This window comes from Elephantulus edwardii, unplaced genomic scaffold (assembly GCF_000299155.1).
Source record: "Elephantulus edwardii isolate Elephantulus edwardi_28Jun2011 unplaced genomic scaffold, EleEdw1.0 scaffold00148, whole genome shotgun sequence".
Taxonomy (NCBI): Eukaryota; Metazoa; Chordata; class Mammalia; order Macroscelidea; family Macroscelididae; genus Elephantulus; species Elephantulus edwardii.
Window position 1 is genome coordinate 851574 of NW_006399898.1, and position 21094 is coordinate 872667.

General features: G+C 51.1%; 1 protein-coding gene across 1 annotated transcript in view; it reads left to right on the forward strand.

Moving 5' to 3' along the window:
• Positions 1-19754, forward strand: part of TMEM132D (transmembrane protein 132D) — a 564576-nt gene extending 544822 nt beyond the window's left edge. Inside the window, exons 6-9 of the mRNA XM_006894681.1 lie at positions 5041-5246; positions 6833-7106; positions 9070-9261; positions 18573-19754. Coding sequence (XP_006894743.1) covers positions 5041-5246; positions 6833-7106; positions 9070-9261; positions 18573-19754 — 1854 coding nt within the window. The remainder of the gene's footprint in view (positions 1-5040; positions 5247-6832; positions 7107-9069; positions 9262-18572) is intronic.
• The last annotated feature ends 1340 nt before the right edge of the window (positions 19755-21094 follow it).

Sequence of the window (21094 nt, forward strand, 5' to 3'; positions counted from 1 at the left end):
AGTAAACATAGGTATGCATCTCTTAGACTTTTAAAGAGAATCTTTGACAGTAGATTTACCCAATATAACATGTCTTTTAATGTCTTGACTGCTCATAGTGGCCCCATGTGACAAAGGAGAACTTCCCACTGTGTTTTCTAAGTGGTAATCTTTATAAGAATGGGCCTTGGTAATGTAATTCATTATATGTTGGACTGAGAGCCAAAAGATTATGGGTGTGAATTCATAACCCACTCCTTGGGAGAAGGACCAGGCAGTGGACTCAGGTTAGGGTCTCTGGCCTCAGAAACCCAAAGGAGGGTCGCCATATGTCACACTCTATTTGATGACAGTAGATTTTCTGTTTTTAAAACAAATCAGATCTTTCTCAGATGAATGGCTGGGTGGGTTCAAACTTCTCTCTTATCAGCTCTGTTATAAGCACGTAACTGTTGTGCAACCAGAACACCTTCTTTTTAACTTGGTGGGTCAGAATTTGTTTTTCGCTATGGATGGATTAGAAAAAGTTCTTTCTGCTTGATAACTGTGTTCCTAATGCCAGGTGAGATTTTATGATTGTTGTCTAATTATAGGAAAGTCTAGCCACTGTCTGTCGCGTGCAGTCTGTAATTCTGGGTGCATTTCAAGTTTCCAGGCAGAGCCACACATCCTCTGAGTGCTCTCAGAGAACTGAGCCCCTTGCCAGCCCGCCATTAAGGTCCTGGTGAGAGTGATGCTGTCCCTGTCACTGTCAGCATTCCATGTCAAACCAGTGACACCACAGGAGTGCTGATGAAACCTGGCCTGCATTAAGTCCCACTAACGACAAGGTCGTGAGTGTGCCTGTTGCTTTGCGTGCAGCCCGCAGAGTGAATGATTAGAGGGAAATAACATTTCACTGTGCGTGGAGGAGGCTGGCAGCCCACCCAGAGGATTCACAGTGCAGCCTTGGACCTCATCTACCCTCCACATCTCCTGCACATGGATGCAGGAGGGTCTGCAGAGAGGTAAGCCTTAACTACAGCCACCTAACATCCCTGGAATCCACCTGCCTCACTTCTTCACTGACAGACAATTTAGAGAGAATCTGGGCATGTTGGGTACGCAGTTATGGAGATGCTGGACCAGGAGTACATGGAGTTTTGGTTTAATGGGCTTCTTTAATGTGGCTTACTTGCTGCCTTATGTCCTTAATCCACTGCTGTTGTGGTGGTGTTACATGCCGTCAAGTCAACTTTGAGGATGTGGCAACCATTGTGGTCATGTGAGGTCATGGCTCTGTCCTCCTTCCCACTCAATGCTGGTCAAAACCCAATGCCCTGGCAGTGCCACGTGGCAGGTGAAGAATCAGGTCCACCTCAGTGTGTTTGGTGGCCACCTCTAGCCACCTGAGGGGTCACTGCCCAGCACACTGGGAGAGTGAAGAGACAATGCACCAGGTCAAAACAAGCAGCAGAGCCGGGCTCTTGTTGAGACATTGAGAGAGAGGGAGGGGCGCCTGTCAGCTCTCCTCCACCTTGGAAGCCCAGATCAGAGCGAAGCCTCTGAGAAGTGGTTGGTGGAAAAGTCTCTGTGACACTCTCATTTCCAGCCTTGTTGGTGGCAAGTCTGAGGCTAATGGGAGGGTTCCATGTCCACTCTTAGCTTACTCTGTCACATGAGCCCGGCCACAGACCTGTGACAGTGCAAATCCCCCGCTACTTGAGGAACCTGAGATGTGCTGGACTCTAGACCCCACATCTCCTCTATGTCATTATTTGATAAATGCTGGATTGTGACTAGGGAAGACAGAAGAAGGATCAGAGCATTAGAATATGGTGATAGCATAGGGTATCGACACAAAGGGTATGCATGGCCAGAAAAACGGACGAATCTGTCCTGGAAGAGGTGTGAACAGAGGGTTGCTTAAAGCAAGGGTGGAGAGACTTCAGGAGGGGGCCAGTCCCAGGAAAGGACATCATATGTGCCAAAATAGAGGGTCGGGGCAATGAGTGACACTTCCATGAGATGGAATGACACAGCACCCATGGCAGTGGACCAGACATGCCCGCGTTCATGAAGATGGAATGAGGCCAGGCCTATGACAGAGTCACCTACAGTCCACGTCCAGCTGACAGAAGCCAGAAACACAAGCAGAACTGGTTTTGTTCCAAAAACCTCACACTCACTGCTGTAGAGTCAGAGCCAACTCAGAGCTGACCCTCCAGTGAGTTTCCAAGGCTGTAAAATGCATGGGGTGGTGGAGGGAGGGACCAGTACTCATCTTGGTCCTACAGTAGAGCCACTGGTGGATTTGAACCACTGAAGAGGTGCTACCTTGGGGTTGGCAACACAGTTTCCTAGGAGCCATTACACAGAAATCACCTCTTAACTCTCACACACAATAGATTGAAATCTCGCCTAGTCCAGCTCAATCCCTGCGAAGCTCAAGCCCATGGTTGCAGCTGCCATGTCAGTCCTAGATGAGTCTACTCGTCTTTACAGCTTGTTCTTTCACTGACAGTAGAGTTACAAGAGATTAATTGTGAGGATTAAAGAATATAGGTCTAATGTTCAGCATAGGGCTTTGCATTCAGAAAACACTAAACACTAGTCACCATTTGTATCATCAGCACCCTCATAAGCATTGTTATCATGCGAGTAGTGGTGTCGGCACACTACCCAAGAGCTCCTCTCCACATTTGAGGAGAAAAAAGAAATAGAATTTCATCCTCAGATCTAGAAGAAAATACAAAGGGAAGAGGAAAAATATCACAGGAGCATAAATTTCGCCGTAGATGTTGGTGATATTTAAATAAGATTTAAATTCGTGCAGCACTTACACAGAAGAGAAGGAAATGTCAACAGACTCACCTCCAGGGCAGGTGCAGCACGAGGTGGGAGCCGTGGCCTGCGTGCGCACAAGGAGGAACCATGTGCAGGTCTTGTCAGCCCACCTGGACTGTCTCCCCAGGGCACACGTCACGTGTAACCGTCCCAGCGTGATGGCCGGCACCTGGAGGAACAGATGGACATCACAGAACTGGCGTGTCGGTAATGAAAGTCAGACTCGCAGACAGTTCTCATTGCCCTGTAATGTGGTGTGAGTTTGCAGGGACTTTGAAAGGACTGAACCAGTCTCTCTTGGCAGCAAATGCTCCTTCACAGTCACCTTCTTGTGTTCTGAACATCCCTTGCCTTTTCCTTTAACCCTCTTATATGTGCCCATCATCTGTGGACTGATTTTTACTCCCCTCTCTCTCCCTCACTGTCCCTGGTGCCCAACCATCCAACAATGATTCTGTGTGTAAATCCTTCTTTTGCTTATTAAAATCTTGGTCTTATACAGTATTTACCCTTTTGTCACTGACTTATTTCACTCAGCACTATGTGTTTCAAATTCATCCATCTTCTTGTTGTTTATGTTTTATAGTACTTAACTGTTGTGTTTAACATTTGCTCAACTATCATAAAAAGAAAAGAATTTAAAGTATTAAAAAATACAAGACTTAACAGTCAGTGGAAATTCTGGGACCCTTGAGCCTGTGGCCCTTAGTCACCCTTCACACTCAGAACTGAACTTCAGTGGTTCAGTACCCAGACTGACAATGCACATGCCTGTACAGTGAACAGTAATGCCAGGGAGGTGCTCACTCACAGCAGTCAGCCACACGAGATTAAAATGGAGCATTTGCCCACAGAGAAAGCTCAGAAGTGAGGAATGGATGGCAAAGAAGGGTGGATGGACGTGGGAAACACAGGGAGGAAATGGGAAGGATGCTGTTACGTTGTGGCGATTGCAGCACAGGAAGCAAAGTACACATGAATTGTTGGATGGAAAACAATTTGCTTTGCACATTTTTACTCAGATTATAATAAAAAACTTTTAAAAAGGAATCTGTATTAATTCCGTCAATAATTCCTTTAAAACAAAGTTGAAATGGCCAGAGAAACCAGAGTTTATGGATATGACAGAACCAGAGCTTAGGTATGGAGACTGTCCCTATACCATAAAGAATGTCACCACTGGCACTGAGCAGCTCATGTAGAAATTGTTGAATTGGAACTAGATGGCTCTGCAGACCTTTGCTGAAAACACAGGAGCATATTGTTTTTTTAAAACAACTATAGAATATAATTGAGCTCTTATACACGCTAATTTGAATAAGCATGTTGTAGCTGGTGACAGGAAAATTCCCCGGGATATAGAAAGCAGACAGTCTCTAAAAGGCTAAAGCTCTGTGTATTTGGCTATTTATAAAAGACCTGGTTGTGTGTAAATTTGAGTTGATTCCTATCTTAGTTACCTAGCACTGCTGTAACAGAAATACCATAGTTGGTATCTTTCACAAACAGATATATCCTCCCAGTGTTTAGAAGGCTTGATGTTCAACTCCAGCACGTGTAGTTGAACACACCTTCCTCTGTATTGGCTCTGAGGGAACGTCTTTGTGTCCTTTCATCATCCTTAGGCCCAGTGCTGCTTTCAGACCTCCATGTTTCTAGCCTTTTGTCTCTTTTCAGCATCCTTAGACTCGGCATTGCTTGGAAACCTCCATGTGTCTTATCAGACTTCCCCAGGGTCTAGGAGGTTCTCGGCATAGAGACTCGAGGTCCAAGATGTTCTGTGCTCTCAGCTCTTCATTCTTGTTGATAGTCAGGCCTCTGCTTCTCTTCTAGCTTCTCTGTCTCTCTCTTAGAAGATAAAAGATAATGCAGGCCACACCTAGGGGAACTCCCTTCCATCAGAACAGATCTTAGACCTGAGTAAAGATGGTGCATCCCTTCCAGCATCAGATCTCATCAGATCACATCATCAGAGGTGGTTAACTCCTCCATAACTACTCAGCCACTGGGAAGGATGGCTCTGCCAAGGTTGACACCTATTTTTGTCAGTGCATTTCTTGGGAGGGTGCTGTAAACTCATGCCAGCATTGGTGGACGTTAGGGGCTGTCAGACCTTGTCATGCTGGGAGGATGTCAGTGGCTGGGGCCAGTGGTCATCTTTGATTCCACTACCTCACAGTCAGGTGATGAAATGTACAGAAAACTCACGCATGTCCCTACCCTCACACTTGACAGGTGTCCGACAGATGTGACTACGTCTTCGTCAACGGCAAGGAGATGAAGGGCAGGTTGAACGTGGTAGTGAACTTCACCTACCAGCACCTCCATGGAGCCCTGGAGATGACAGTGTGGGTGCCCCAGCTGCCCCTGCACATCGAGGTCTCAGACACCGAGCTCCACCAGATCAAGGGCTGGAGGGTGCCCATTGTTGCCAACAAGAGGTAGGATTTTGAAGCTCTGTTTCACAGACGTTAGATATGTTGCCCAGAGGGACCAGTCCTTGGAGAAGGACATCATGCTTGCTTTCCAAGCATGTGACGTGACAGCACAGAAGAGGAAGACCTCAGATGAGATGAGTGGACGCAGTGACCGGGGCCATAGGGACAGGTGTGTCAGAGACAGTGAGATTGGCTCGGGATAGGGCAGGTTTCAGAGATACTGTGCATAGGGTCCCTGTGAGTCACAGATGACTCAGTGACACGTACACAACACAATTGAGATGCAAATTTAAAGCTTTGCTGTTAGGTAAAAAAGCTGGCTGTCAGCCCATCAGTGACTGCAAGGAAAAGATGTGGCAGGAGACGTCCTCCTCCCAGAAGGATCACAGCCTTGTAAACCCAAAGGGACAGATCTCCTTGCCCTGCCAAGTCACTTGCTGAATCGGAATTGACTTGCTGGAACTGGGATGGAGTTGTAGGGTCCCCACCGACCACCAGGTGGCCCAGTGGGCACCATATGAGCAGAGTCACAGGATTAGGCTGTGTTCAGAGACACTTCATCGCAGAGAAGCCCAGGCTTAAGGTATCATGCACAACACCACACCCCACAGTGGGTGCAGCCTCTGCACTGCACGCAGCCCCAGCAGACGCAGAACATCGTGAGTGCATGGTCCTGGAGCTGGGGCTCCTTCTGCAGAGTGGGGGTACCACCTCACAGAGAGCTCATGCCATCTTCCCTTCAGAGGTCTGCACCTCACTGCCCTGTGATCCTGCAGAGGGCTGGCTACAAGAAACAGCTTCGGGGCCCTCACACAATTGGGAGACGGCTCCAGCTAGCATTCCCCCGTACCTGCAGGGCTCTGGCTTTGAATTGAATGGGGACTGGGATGATGCCTCAGAGGGTAGGGGCTGCAGGGGAGATCCCCTGGAGCTGCCTGGACATGCCAGCCTTTCCCTGGTCAGACATCAAGTCAGGCTGGCTGGATGATAAGCAAACTGATGGAGGAGAGATGTGTGAGGCAGCCAGGGCCAAGGGAACCACTTGCCTCCAGCCTCCAGGTCCTCTGGCCCTCATTGCCTTTGTCGCACATCCTTTCTCCCCTGGAAAGTACGCGGTGTCATCTCTGGACTACTTTAGGGGGAGACCAGTTGTTCATGTTGCTATAGCCCCTGAGTCGGCACTGACCCTCAGTTTCCCCAAGTACAGCAGGACAAGGTGCTGCGCCATCTGCGCAATCACTGGTCAGTCCGGATCCACACTGCACCCACTCTGTTTTCAGTCTTTCCCCCTGGGGCTCACTTTCCAGCTCTGTATCGGATGGTGTTCTGGGGTGGCCAATGGGGTTGTCACTGGCTGATTTGAAGCAGTAGATCACCAGGACTTTCTTCCTAGCCTCTTAGCCTGGAAGCTGATGAAGCCGGCTCACCATTGAGGCAGCACGCAGACCAGTGGCTGCCCTTTCTGGTAGCCTCTGCGTGTCTGTATGGGCCTGGCTGTGACCCCTGGAAGACAAGCAGGTGGCCGCTCACCACACAGCCCTGATGAGTGGTCAGCCGTAAGTTCTCAGACTCGCATGTCTCTCTGCCAGGCCGGCCCGGGACAGCGAGGAGGAGGATGAGGAGGAGCGACGGGCCCGGGGCTGCGCCCTGCAGTACCAGCATGCCCTGGTGCGGGTCCTCACGCAGTTTGTGGCCGAGGCGGCTGAGCCCGGGGGACACCCGGCCCACCTGCTGGGCTCTGACTGGCAAGTGGACATCACGGAGCTAGTGCACGACTTCATGCAGGTGGAGGACGCCAAGATTGCCCGGCTACAGGGGGGCCAGGTTCTCATCGGACAGGAGCTCGGCATGACCACAATCCAGGTACAGTGTTGAAGACCCCGGCTCCCTAAGCCCTGGCCGCTAAGGACCCAGACCACGATCCACGACTGACCGCCTCCGAGGGTCCACCTCAGCCCCAGGCCTGCTCCGTGTCCATGACACTCTGAGCATCTAGCTCTGCGCCCACCATGTTTCCCATCCCCCTGCCTCTGTGAGGGTCCCTGAGCCCCACCCTGCCGAGAACATCACCCAGGACCCCCCTTCTAGTTCCATGTTTACCCACCTCACTGAGGATCTAGCCTGGGACCTTATGTCCTCACCTGCTGAGAGGGCAATCTGAGACCCCCCCCTCAAATTCCCCTCCACTGAAGGTACAGGTGGGACCCCCACACCCACTCACTAAGGGTCCAGGCAGGGACCTCCACTTCCTGTCCATTGAGGGTCTAGCTGTGTCCTCAGAACGGCGCATCTTCCTGAGTTGTGTAGAGCAGCCGCACTGGTGGGGACGCAGAACGGTGCAGCGTCATGGTGGACACAGAGTTCTTCCTCAGCTCTCACCTCTGAGAGCTCTGACCTCTGAGAACCTCTGGTTCAAGCCCACCAGCTGCTCTATGGGAGAAAGATGTGGAGGTCAGTTCCTCATAAGGTTTATGTTCTCAGAAACCTAACGGAGGGTCTCCATGAGCAGGATGGGGTGTGGCAGCAGGGGCTTCGTCTTGGTTTTGAGGATGTGGAGGGGGTTGATGTTGCAGTAAGGGCCTCTCTTAGAGGCGAGGATGTGAGGTCTCTATAGAAGGGTAAGGTTGGGGAGTTCTGGTGGCCTAGTGGCAAGATGCTGCACTGCAATCCCAGAGGAACACGGTTCGAATCCACCAAACGCTCTGCCGGAGAAGGAGGCGCAATATCCTCCTGTACCAGTCAGATCTGATTTGATGGTACACGCACACAAAATAATAAAAAATGTAAAAAAACTCTTAAAAAAAAAAAAGAAGGGTAAGGTTGCTCCCTTGTTGCCAAAACATAGTGGGTTAGGGAGAGTTTATCACAGGATGTAGGACTGCCTTCCAGAATGTTAAGAGCCCCCAGCTCTGTGATTCCCACAATACAGATTTAGAGGCACATGGGCCAGCAGTGCATGTCTTTAGTCATGCATTGACTTTAATGTGCATAAGATAAAAAAATGAGTCCTGGTGGCCTAGTGGCGGGAATGGCACTGCAATCTTAAAGGCATGTGATTCGACCAGCTGCCCCACAGGAGAAGGATGGGCAGTCCTCTCCTGTGTGATTAACTGTCTCTGAAGACCCCACTGGTGGGTCACATATGGGTCAGATCAGACTCAATGATACACAACAACAGCGTAAAAATACATAAATATCAGTGTATAGTTTTGCAAATAACCCATTTTATATAATTTTTTTAACCTTTGCAACTTCATATGTGCATGTTCTTTGTGTGTGCCATTATGTGAAAAAAAAATAAAAAATATAGTAGCTAGTAGACCAGAAGGAGCTCTGGCAACATAGTCCATTGACCATCATGTTGCTCAGCCGAAACGCTGAGCTCCTCTGGGGCCTTGAGTCCACTCACTGGTCAGCAGTCTCCTCCCATGTGACTCACAGCCTCTGAATCCCCATGGAGGGTCAGCTGTGTCACTGACTTATGCCTGGGTGGCAGGGGGAGAGTGTGCCGGAACCACTGTTCTCTGGTCCTGCAGAGTCAGCCAGGTGCACACACAGGTGAATGAAGGCGGGCAGCACGGAGGTGACAGCGGCCCAGGTGTGCTGTTGCCATCAGGTGGGCAGGCGGTGAGCATGTTGTAGGGGGCACTGAGGTTAATGTAAGGCGTGGAGGAGGGCCCCCGAGGCACCACCTTGCTGACACTAAGAAGTGTCCCTCAGGCCAGCTGACCTGCAGGTGAGAAGGCAGATGGCCAGCTCCTGTCTGGAGGGCCAGCAGCACCAGCAGCCAGTGCTCACAGTGGCCTCGGTCTTGCTCTGCCCTCAGATCCTCTCACCCCTGTCGGACACCATCCTCGCCGAGAAGACAATCATGGTGCTGGATGAGAAGGTGACCATCACTGACCTCGGCGTCCAGCTGGTCACCGGGTTGTCACTGTCCCTGCAGCTCAGCGCCGGCAGCAACAGGGCCATCTTTGCCACAGCTGTGGCCCAGGAGGTCCTGCAGAGGCCCAAGCAGGTGTGCGGGGCTCAGGCAGTGGAGGGCGGAGGTGGACAGGGCAGCTCGTGGAGTGGGGGCCACACGACCTCAAATCACGCTTCCAATTGGACCTGCACACACAGGGGTCAGAGCGGTTCAAGGGGGCTCTGTTTCCTCCTAGTTCTCCAACCAGGTGCATGTGAGAAGGGGTATTGTGAGTCCCCCAGAAGCAGGCAGAGGCCCCCAAGCTGTGACGTATACACACCCTGCCCCACTGCTCAGGGTAGTGCCCATACAGGCTCACCTTGGTCAGCCATCCAGACCTACCTGGTCGTCAGCCCAGAGAAGGGGGTCACAGAAGTGACCACCTCCTGCTGCTGCATCTCTACAGGGGAAAGAGGTTGACAGGGTGGGGACTGGGGTGTGAGGAATTGACCTCAATCCATCACTGCCCATCTCAGGTGATCAGTGGGGCCCATGGCCATGCCTGACCTGGTTTTGCTTTGCCATCTTTTGCAGTACTGAAGATGTGTATGTTTGGCCACAAGGGTGTCTGCTGCATGTATACATACCTGTGTGGTGTGCGCGGTGTACGTGTGTTCATGTGAGTGTGTGTATCTATGTCCCTTTTATGTGTGCAGGTGTTTATTCTGTGTAAGTATGTGCACATGATGTGCATACACGTGCTGTGTGTGCATGTGTGGAATGTCTGTGTGTCTATCTGTATATAGCGTGCACATGTCTCTATATTATGTATATGTAGGTACATGTGTTTTAGTGTATATGTGTGTGGTATAATGCATGTATATTAGTGTATAATGGGTACATGTGTGGTATCTTTATATGAGCATGATGTGTACTTTTAGACATGTGGGTGATGTGTATGTGTTTGTGTGTATGTGTGTTGTGCTATGGATGTGCCTGTTAAAGGAATATGTATCTGTGTCTTGTGTTTGGATGGCATGTACACATGTATACATATGGTTTAAATATATGCACATATGTGCTGTGGGTACAGGTGTGTATGTGTGGTATACCTGTTGTATGTGTATGCCATGCATGTGTATGGTATCTGGTTTTATGTGTTGTGTGTGTTTATGCTATGACTGTGTATGAATAAGCAGGTAAGTGTTTACATGTGTGTGCTTGCATTCATACTTGAGCATTTACATGTTTGTATATGTGAATAGATGATAGCTACATTTGTTTCATTTGCATGAGTGTATGTGGATATGCTGTGTGTGTATATATGTGTGTTGATTCCATTTTTCATGTAAGAAAGAACTGTGCATGTGTGTGCTGGCTCTGTCATTCCATAACAAGGAGCACTCTGTGTGTATACATATGTGTTTGCACACGTGTGTGTGTGTGTGTGTGTGTGTGTGTGTGATGGCTGGTTTTTCATAACAGAAGGACCATTCTGTGTATATATGTGTTTTCATATGAGTTTACATGTGTGTGTTGTGAGGTATGTGTTGTGGAGGGGATTGACCTTGTTCATAAGAGAAGGAACTTTCTACGTGCACATAGGTGACTGTAGATGTATGTACTGTGTGCTTGTTTATGTGGACTCCATTTTTCCATAACAGAAGGAAACTTGTGTTTGTGTGTGTATGTTGACTCTGTCATTCCACAACAGAAGTAGTTTTATGTGTGTATGTATGTGTGTGCATGTGAATTCATGTGTGTTTATATGCGTATATAAGGTGTTCTTTCTGTATACGTATATGTGTTGCATGTGTGTGCTGTGTGTTTACATTTGTGTGTTTGTATGTATCAGTCCATAAATGAAGGGCAGTGTGTGCGTGTGTTTGCATGTATTAGCCCTGATGTTCCTTAACTGAAAGAGATGCTCAGTGTTGGATCTGCAGGTCTCCTGACTGCTGCTTCACTGGGGTGGGTGAGCACAGTGGACTGGGTACTCAGTATTTCTTGAAGGAGCAAACAGATTTCCTCACCCTCACTTAACAACAGAAGGCAGTGGTGGCTGGTCAGTAATTCTCTGCATCCAAGGCCGTCCTCTCAAGGGGCCCCTAGAAGGAGCCTTCTCACATCAGGTGGGACCTTGCTTATACAGCTCCCCTCAGTGGTCAGGTTCCCATCCCAGCCGCCCAGCAAGCTCCAGCCAAGGCCACGACCCATGTTGAGAGCAGGAAGGGACACCTTGCCAATGGGCCTGTCCGCCCCCTCATCACCAGTGCTTGCTGGCTGGTTCGAGCTGACCCTGTCTACATAGTAAGAGAAACAGAACTGTGGGCAATCCCTGTAAAGATAGAAAGTCCTGCCACAAACAAACCTCCAGCTTCCAATGAGAGAGGTCAGCTAGAACGCAGTGACCGGGCACTGAGAGCAGTGACAGGCTGCCCTGTCCTCAGGGCTGCTAAAGGGGGAGGTGCCAGTTGTGAGCTGAGTCACGCCACGATAATCCGTTCCTGGCACACAGAGTGAGACTCCCAGCCAGGGTTAGCTCCGTGCTGCTCAGAGGCCTTCACCCTGTGTGCAGTGCTCTGCCGTTTTTTGCAGAAATCTAGAGCACGTCTGAATGTCCTCCTGTCCTCCTGGGGTCGCACGGCAGACCAGGGAGATGAGTCAGTCGGTGCCCTGTCAGCAGTTCTGCACTGTGTTCCAGGTGTTCCGTGGAGCAGCTGGTCCACCCCCATGTCAAACCAGATATGACTTCTGTGCTAGGCGGAGGCAGGCGGGGCTGTCCCCTGTGCGGGGACGATGCACCCAACACAATCCCAGCCATCCCTGTGCTGGGCCGAGGCAGGCGGAGCTGGCTGGCCACAACTGTCCCCTGCTGCGGGGACGATGCACCCAACACAATCCCAGCCATCCCTGTGCTGGGCCGAGGCAGGCGGAGCTGGCTGGCCACAACTGTCCCCTGCTGCGGGGACGATGCACCCAACCCCACATCTGCAGTCTCGGCCGTTTCCACGCACACAGCTCAGTGACATTCATGATGCTCTCCAGCGGCCAGGCTGTTCCACCATCTTTTCCAGATCATTCCACCACAGGCATGTGCCTCACCTCAGTGCCCCGAGCAGTGATACCCAGCCCCCTGCTCCCACCCTGCACAGCAGCGGGCTCTCACAGTGTTCAGCTCATGACTAACGTCTTTCAGTCAGCATAATGTGATCCAGGTGCATCCCTGTCATCGCGGACTTCAGAATGTTATTTGTCCTTGTGGCCAAGTCCTGTTGTGTGGTGTGTGCGCCACACTCCTGTCCCCTTATCTGGGGGCAGACATTCTGTTGTATCCATCTTTAACTGTTGTGGGCATTGCTTCGTGGCCACTGGCAGGTAGGTCTCCGTTGACCTCCTCACCTACATTTGGACAAACACTTGGGGCTGGACTTGCTGGGTCACATGGTGGCTCGGGGTCCAGTGTCCTGAAGAACCATCAAGCTGTTCTCCAGCAGCTGCGCACATGACCCTCCGCTGTGGGTGAGGGTCCTCGTGTCTCCATGACCTCATCAGCAGTGTTGTTTTGATTTGTTGTTCTTGTTTTAATCATTTCCATTCCAGTGAGAGTGAGGTGGTGTCTCCTGGTTTTTAACAGTTTCTCCCTAATGACTAATGCGTAAGCTCTGGTGGCGCAGTGTGTCACTCATTGGCTGCTACCCTGAAGGTCAGCGGTTTGATTCCACCAGCCTCACCATGGAGAAAGACAGGCTGTTGCGTCCCGTAAAGTTGTACAGTCGCGGGAACCCAGCGAAGAGGTGCCTGGAGTTACGGCTGGCTCGGTGGCAAGGGGTTGTGACTAATGAAGGAACTCTGGGGCACCATGGTTAGCCCTGGGATGCTAACCAGAACGTCAGAGGTTCGAACCTTCAGGAGAAGGCCAACGCAGAGCTCTGCTCCTGTAAAGATGTGGCCCTGGAAACACTACGGGCCAGTTCTACTCCACGCTGTGTGGTTGCTGAGTCAGAATTGACTCAATGGCGGTGGAGTTTTCAAAGCTAATGAAGTATCTTTTCATATGCTTCTCGACCATTTCCGTGTCCAGTGAGATCGCTGTTCGAGACCTCTGTCCGTTGTTCCATTGAGTTGTCTTTTTGTTGTTAAGTTGTACATAGGGCAGACTGAATATTAAGCCTTTAGCAGGTATGTGTGGGGTGTTACATACCATCTAGTCGACCAGAACTCATAGCAACCCTTTGAACAACAGATCACATTTATGATCCCAAAACTTTTCTCCCAAAATATCAGTTTACACCATGACAACAGCAATCACCTGTCCCACCCAGAACCTACTGGTTTCAAGAATAAGAAATCCACTCAAGTAAGCTTAAATCACTGTGAACTTGGTGACGGATCAGAGCCTTCTCCTAGTCACAGCTCATAAAGTGTCAGAGAAGCTGGAGACTCAACCCAGCATTGGACAGCTCTCCACCTCTGCACCATCCTCTCTGGTCTGCTTCCTTCTCTCCCATAGACATATCCTGTGCCCAGACATTTGCTACACATGGCCCGTCATGGCTGCTCCAAACTGGGAGCTCCCCTGAGAAATGCAAACGTGCTTTGGAACAACAGGGCCAATTTCATGCAAGAGGGAAAGAAACTGAATGGCCCAAAAGGTTCTGGTTATAAGGGGCCCTCTTCCCACTACTCCATTCAGCTTTCCTCTGGCCACTCCCACCAATCTAACAGCTATGCCCTGGTCCCTCCCACCAGTCTAATCAGCTGTGCCTTGGTCCCTCCCACCAGTCCAGTCAGCTGTGCCTTGGTCCCTCCCACCAGTCCAGTCAGCTGTGCCCTGGTCCCTCCCACCAGTCCAGTCAGCTGTGCCCTGGTCCCTCCCACCAGTCCAATCAGCTGTGCCCTTGTGGACAGGGTTCTATATCCATCATTCTGGGCCTGGAACAGAGAAATGAACAGGAAACAGTGGGTCTATCAGATGACTCTTGAGTATGAAGACACCTTGACTAAAATTGTCAAAACCATTAGAATGATACTTAGAATCAGATATCTTGGACTTCAGTTCGCCTACTGTGGACCCTTTGTCCAGAAAGACCAGCTGATAGAAAAGGACATCATGGTTGATAAGGCAGGGTCAGCAAGAACAAGGGAGACCTTCCATAAGATATATTGACATAGTGGCCACAATAGTGGCCTCGGGAATGCCAGCGGGAGACAATTGCTCAGGACTGGATAGCACAACACTCTGATATGTCCCCTCTCAAAGGAGACTTGATAGCACCCAACAACAGCTAAAATTAGAGGCTGTCTGCCCACTGTGATCTGCCTGACTTTGAAAGTGGAGGATTATACTAGCTCCTTCTCACGCACACTCTTTCTCTGTCCACCCTTGAGGACTAGAAGTCCAAAAACTTTGCAGCTAGAGCACTGTCTCTTTGTCTGTCTCTATCTCCACAGCACCTCCCTCTCTTTTCCCTCTAGTATCCCTCCAATTCAAGACTGTCCCTGCTCCCACAGACTCATTGAAGGCAGGGCCAGCGTGGCCCCTCTGGGGAATCCTTGTCTTGATTAGGGGCACTAATGTATGTTGTGAGGAATAAGTGGAGACTCAACATTAAAGCCACTTAAAAATAATGTGCTAAATGCAGTTCATTTAAACGTCTAACGCTTGTAAATGATCCACTAACCAGTGCTATCCTCTGACGTGCGGCTTATTACTGTGCAGAAGTAGACCCAGCACAGCCTGAGGGACCCATTTTTCTGTTACTACATCCAAAGAGAAAGAGGAAAGACAATCTTATTACAGAGTGTGGGATGCCAGCCCTGCTTCGTGTGCCACTGTTTGCTTTCAGCACTGCAGCTTCCGAAGGATGCGTTTTCCTTCACAGGTGTGTAGGTTGTTGCTGTCGTTAGACGCCCTCAAGTCAGTTCCTACACATAGTGACAGAAGACGCTGCAGGCCCTGGCCCACCCCCACTGTCACTGCTGGGCTCCAGGCCACCTCTGCAGCCACTGTGTCACAGCATCTCACTGCGGTACTTTACCAAGCATGACATCCCTCTCTAGGACCGATGACCCCTCCTGATGACATGAGACAAAATCTCTACTTCCTCACTTCTGAGGAACACCCTGGGGTGCTCCCTCCAGGACAGCTGTTTATTCTAGCAACAGACCATGTATGTTCAGTGATCTTCATCAACACCCCAACTTGAGAGCATCAAATTCGCTTTGGTCTTTCTTAGCCATTGTCCAACTTTCATGTGCACATTAGGTGATTAAAAATCCATGGGTTGGTCAGTCAGATCCCAGGTCCCAAGGTGACATCTTTGCTATTTCATACTCTAAGGAGTCTTCGGCTGTAGATAAGCAACGTGTCATTTGATTTGTTGACAGCTTGCTTCAGTGAATGTTGATTGTGGGTCCAAGTAAGATGAACTCCTCAACAGCGTCAATCTCGTCTCCACTAATCATGATACTGTTTACCGGTCCAGTCGTGAGGATCTTTTGTTATCATGTATGTAGTTCTTACTAAAGGCTGTAGGCTTTCATCTTCAAAGTCTCACTGCTTCTTCTCTCCCATCTCTACATTCTTTGAAAAGTTTTTTTCTTTGTTCAGATAGTATCATTTATCCGTGATTGATTTTTATTAGGCTAAAAGATAGATAATTGATAGATAGATAGATAGATTAGAAAGATGAGAGATAGATAGATAGATAATTGATAGCTAGATAGCTAGATGATAGATAGATAGATAGATAGATAGATAGATAGATAGATAGATAGATAGATAGATAGATAGAATAGATAATGACATGTTTGCCAGGTCAGTAATTTTTACATGTATAAGTGGGTGACATTGATCACTTCTGTCATGTCCTTTTTCAAATTATTCTACCGCTGTTAATCGGAGTCCAGAGCTCCCAAGAGGTGTCCCTGTCTGCCTCCCACCACCCCATAGGGAGCTCTAGCAGCCTAGCAAGTAAGGAGTTGTCCATCCAAAAGCAAGTGGTTTTAATCCACCAGCTGCTCCTTGAGAGAAATATGGACAATCTCCTCCTGTACGATTTGCAGCCTGAAAGCTGCTGAAGGGTCGCCTGTGCTCTGCTCCAACATGACAGCCTTTATCAAACCACCCACCCCTGGGAACCACTAGTGGACATCGGTCTCTTTACATCTGATTGCATGTGTGTGGGCTCATGCAGTATTTGTCCTTTTGTGAATGACTTCTTTTACTCAGCATGATGTTTCGAGAGATGTCATGGCATATTCTTAGCACACTTCATAACTCTGTTTATTTCCAGAGACCCCATGGTGGGTCTGAACCAGTTTGCTTTCCACTCATCTGCTGGTGGACATTGCAGTTGTTTCCGTCTGTGGGTTTTGTGAAAAGGGCTGCAGTGAACGTCCACATGCAGGGTTCTGTTTTGTGTTCCCACTTTTCTTCCTCTGGGTACTGGGAATGAGGGTTGCTGGGTCACGTGGTGGCTCTGTGGTAAGACTTTTATGGAACTACCACATAGTAAGGAAGCCCTGGAGGCCTGATGGGTGGACAACTGTGTTACCAACCCAGAGCCAAGCAGTTGAAATCCTCAGCTGCTCCATGGGAGAAAGATGGGCCATCTCTGCACATGTGAGTGGCAGCCTCTGAAAACCTGCTGGAGGGTCAGCTTTGCATTGATCCCACCTTGATGGCAGTGTGAGGAAGAGAGACTCTGCTCCCAGCTCCCAGCAGCTGCACCATTTCTTCCACATGTTCACCAGCAGCAGACAAGCTCATGATTTCTCCACATCCTCAACCACATGTTCTCTTCCTTTTGCTTTTGTTTGTTTGAGTTTGGTCCTCGCTGTGCTGGTGGTGGTGAGGTGGGGTAGCATCCGCGTGCCCGGTCTGCTGGGGAGGGAGTTGCACTGCCAACCAGGGAGCGGTCAGGTTGAAGCCACCAGTGGCTCCACAGGAGAAGGGCAGTGAGTCAGGCTCCTCCGTGTGATCTCCTCCCTGGAATCTGCAGGAGGGTCAGCGGTGAGGCAGCACCGATCCAACAGCAGTGAGTTGCTCTTTTTTGTTAATGACCTTGAGCATCTTTTCATGTTCTTGATGCCCATTTGTACAGCCACTTAAGTGAAACGTCTACTACAGTGTCTACCCATTTCTTTGAAAACAAAAATTCTTACCAGTGGATCGGTAGGCGACATCATGATAAACAAAGAAAAGATTAAAACTGTCAACAACTTCATATTACTTGGATCCACAGTTAACACCCTTAATACCAGCAGTCAGGAAATCAGGAGACATATTGCACTGGGAATGTGTGCAGTTAGGGATCTCTCCAGGTTATTCAGGAGCATTGATGTCACTTTGAGGACTAAAGTGCCTCTGATTCAGGCCGTGGTCTTTCTAGTCACTTGCTTTGCATCTGAGAGCTGGACAGTGACTAAGGATGACAGAAGAAGAATTAATGCCTTTGAGCTGTGGTGTTGGAGAAGAGTATGGAAAATCCCGTGGATGGCCAAGAGAAAGAAGAAACAAATGTGTCTTGGAGAGGGTGCAGCCAGTGCTCTTTGGAGGCAAAGGTGATGACGCTTCGCCTCACATACTTCAGGTGTGTTGCTAGGAAGGGCCATTCCTTAGAGTGGGACATGATGCTTAGAAAGGTGGAGGGTTGGTGAAGGACAGGAAGACCCTTAACCAAGTGGACTGACTGACACAGTGACCGCTGTGTGTCAGGAAGTGCGTGAGGATGGCGCAGGATAGGGCGAGGTTCAGATCTGTCGTTCAGAAGATTGCTGTGGGTCATGTTCTAGCAACAACAACAACCACCCATTTCCAAATGGGCTTTTTTCATATTGTTTATTTTTCCGTTTCAAAAGCTCTGTTCTATTCTGGGAATTAACCCTTTATCTGACATATGCCTTCCAGGAATTCTCTCCCTGTTTATGATGCCTTTTCCTTTTCTTGGTAGAATCCTTTGATGGGCAGACTTGTTTCTTGGTTTCATTTTGATGAGGTTGTGTATCTGGGCGGTATTTGTCGCTCACACTTTTGGTGTCCTGTCTAAGGCACCAGGAGACACCACCTTCTATTCTTAGCATTCTGTGGCTTGTCTTTTACTTTGAGATCTTCAGTGCCTTTGGAGTTAGTTTTTGGACGTGGTGTGTGAAGGAGGGGTCCGAGTGCCCTCTCTCTCGTGGACAGCTGGTGTCCAACACCATTGATTGAAGACACTCTCCTTTCCCGCTCGGGTGGACTTAGCACCCTGTCAGAAGGCAGCTGACCTTAGATGTACCCTGTGTCTTATGCCTGCGTCCGCACTGTTGAAGCATTTTTCTTTATTCTTCATGTGTTATTTCTGCCACCTAAAGTCTGTCTCCCTAAGAACAGGTGCTCCTCTCTGGCCCCTTTTGATTAACACACTTCTTTTATCCAACAGGAAGCGGCCATCAGCTGCTGGGTCCAGTTCAGTGACGGCTCGGTCACACCCTTGGACATTTATGATGAGAAAGACTTCTCCCTGGTGGCCACATCCCTGGATGAGAAGGTGGTGTCCATCCACCAGGACCCCAAATTCAAGTGGCCTGTGATCACCGCAGAAACAGAAGGCCAAGGGTCCCTGGTGAGGGTCGAGATGGTCATCAGTGAGCCGTGCCAGAAGTCCAAGAGGAAGAGTGTGCTGGCCGCCGGGACCGCCAGCATCAAAGTGAAATTCGGCCAAAGCGACGCCAACCCCAGCGCGAGCGGCAGCGGGCGAGCTGGGCCCGGAGCACACCTGGAGAATCACATCGATGACCGGAGACACAGGAGGCCCCTTCAGGAGTGGGGGGCCCACGAAGGCCAGTACTACTACGGCAGCCCCTCTGTGGGGCTCATGGAGGGCCGGGGCACAGCCACCGAGGGCTCGACCTTCCAGAGGAAGTATGGCCAGGAGAGCCTGGTGGACGGCGGGGGCCACTTCCAGACTCTCCCCGTGGACCTCGCCAGCCTTCCTGCCCAGGTGGACGTGCCCAGCAGCAGCGGGGACCTGGAGGAGAACGACCTCATGCAGACGCCCCAGGGGCTGAGCGACCTGGAGATCGGGATGTACGCGCTGCTGGGCGTCTTCTGCCTGGCCATCGTGGTCTTCCTGGTCAACTGTGTGGCCTTCGTGCTCAAGTACCGGCACAAGCAGGTGCCCTTGGACGAGCAGGAGGGCATGAGCCACTCCCACGACTGGGTGGGCCTGAGCGCCCAGGCAGAGCTGCTGGAGAACCACGTCCCCTTCGCCTCGGCCCACGAGGAGCAGGTCACGGCCCTGGACAGGGACTTCGAGGAGAGCAAGTTCCTCCTCTGCTCCAGCTCCCAGAAGAGCAGCAACGGGCAGCTGTGCAGACCTGCGGGGCCCTCGGTGGCCGGCGCCAGGGACGAGAAGAGCGAGCCGCCCGCCTCCCCCACCTCCAAGCGGAAAAGAGTGAAGTTCACGACCTTCACCACCGTGTCTGCGGCCGAGAACTGCCCCGCCGTCAACTCGCTGGTGCTGAGCAGCGAGGACGACATCAAGTGGGTCTGCCAGGACCTGGACCCAGGCGAGCGCGCAGAGCTGCACGCCTACATGGAGCGGCTCCACGAGAACGCGTGACACGCGGAGACGGTTCCCTCTCACCTCTCGGCCTTTAATTTGGGATGTGTGGCCCCCTGCACCCGGGGAGCGGCAAGACAGGGCCAGGAGGCGCCATCCACAGCGCTCCGGGACACTGCCCGCTGGCCCGAGGCACAGCCCACCGCACATTCCACCCCAGTGTCACACACAAGTGAGGGGATGTTTAACCCTCGGAGTGAAGTTGAGCTCCAGATCTGGGCTTGCGGGAGGTTCCAGGGAAGAGAGGTTTCTCTTTCTCCCCGCAGTCAGAGCTGTTGGGAAGCTGCACAATCGGTTTGGCTCCTGTATTCAGTGTGGAGCCCACGGAAGGAAGTAGAGAGCGGCTGAGCCTGGACAGTCCTTAATGTGGGGCAGCACCTTGCTGTGAGTGTGGCCAGGCCTGGGGCCCGTCCACCCTCAGGAGGCACATGGTGACTTAGCTTCTCCCAGTGGCCTGGCAGTCCACAGACCTCGGCCACCGCTGCGAGGAGGCCCACGTGGGCGAAGGGACCAGGGACTCAGGGACGAGTTGCCAAGGACACACAGAGAACTGTCTGGAGCAGCCAGGCGCCCTGTGTGGACCGGGGGTGGGCGTGCAGTGTTGGCCAGGTCCACAGAACAAGGCTCCTGAGCAGGGTTGTGCTCACGACCTCCCTCGTTGGATTTGTATTTCTGTCTCACTGCCACTTTTCCAGATGCTGCTGTTGGCTGTGTGTAGAGTGGGTGGGAGGCGACCTCTTCCCCATCCCTGGGTTTGGTGTCCGGTCCCTGTCCTCTGGGGGACTTCACTCTGCCCTTCACTTCAGGGTGGCTTTGGGGACAAGCAGCCTTGACCAGTGAGCCCAGCACCCGGTGACTTTCTCCTTCACCTCGTCTGGAAATATGAAACGTTCAAGAGGCTGCTTGTCACAGCCTTGTCACACTCACGTGGCATCGCCCGCTCGTGAGTGTGCCCGCCAGGCTGCAGGACGGGTCTGGTCCCCCTGGAGTGCAAGGTGGCTGCACTGGGATGGGAGGGAGCAGAACTGAGCTTCTCCCCTCTGTGTGTGTGGGGGGGTGGAGGCACGGGAGGGTCCAGCGTGAGGAGGACAGGCGTGAGCCCCTGCTGTAACTCCAGCCCAAGCGGATCAGCATTGCTCTAGAACATTCCCTGCATCGGAGCTAAGGGGGGAGGGTCAGCATTGCTCTAGAACATTCCCTGCATCGGAGCTAAGGGGGGAGGGTCACCAGTGGGCTCCAGCCCCCATCTCACACTCGGTCCCCGGCCGAGGAGGAGGAGGAACTTGCCAACTACGACCAGCCTCAGAGCTGGTGGGAGAGGCCATCATCGTTGTCTCTCG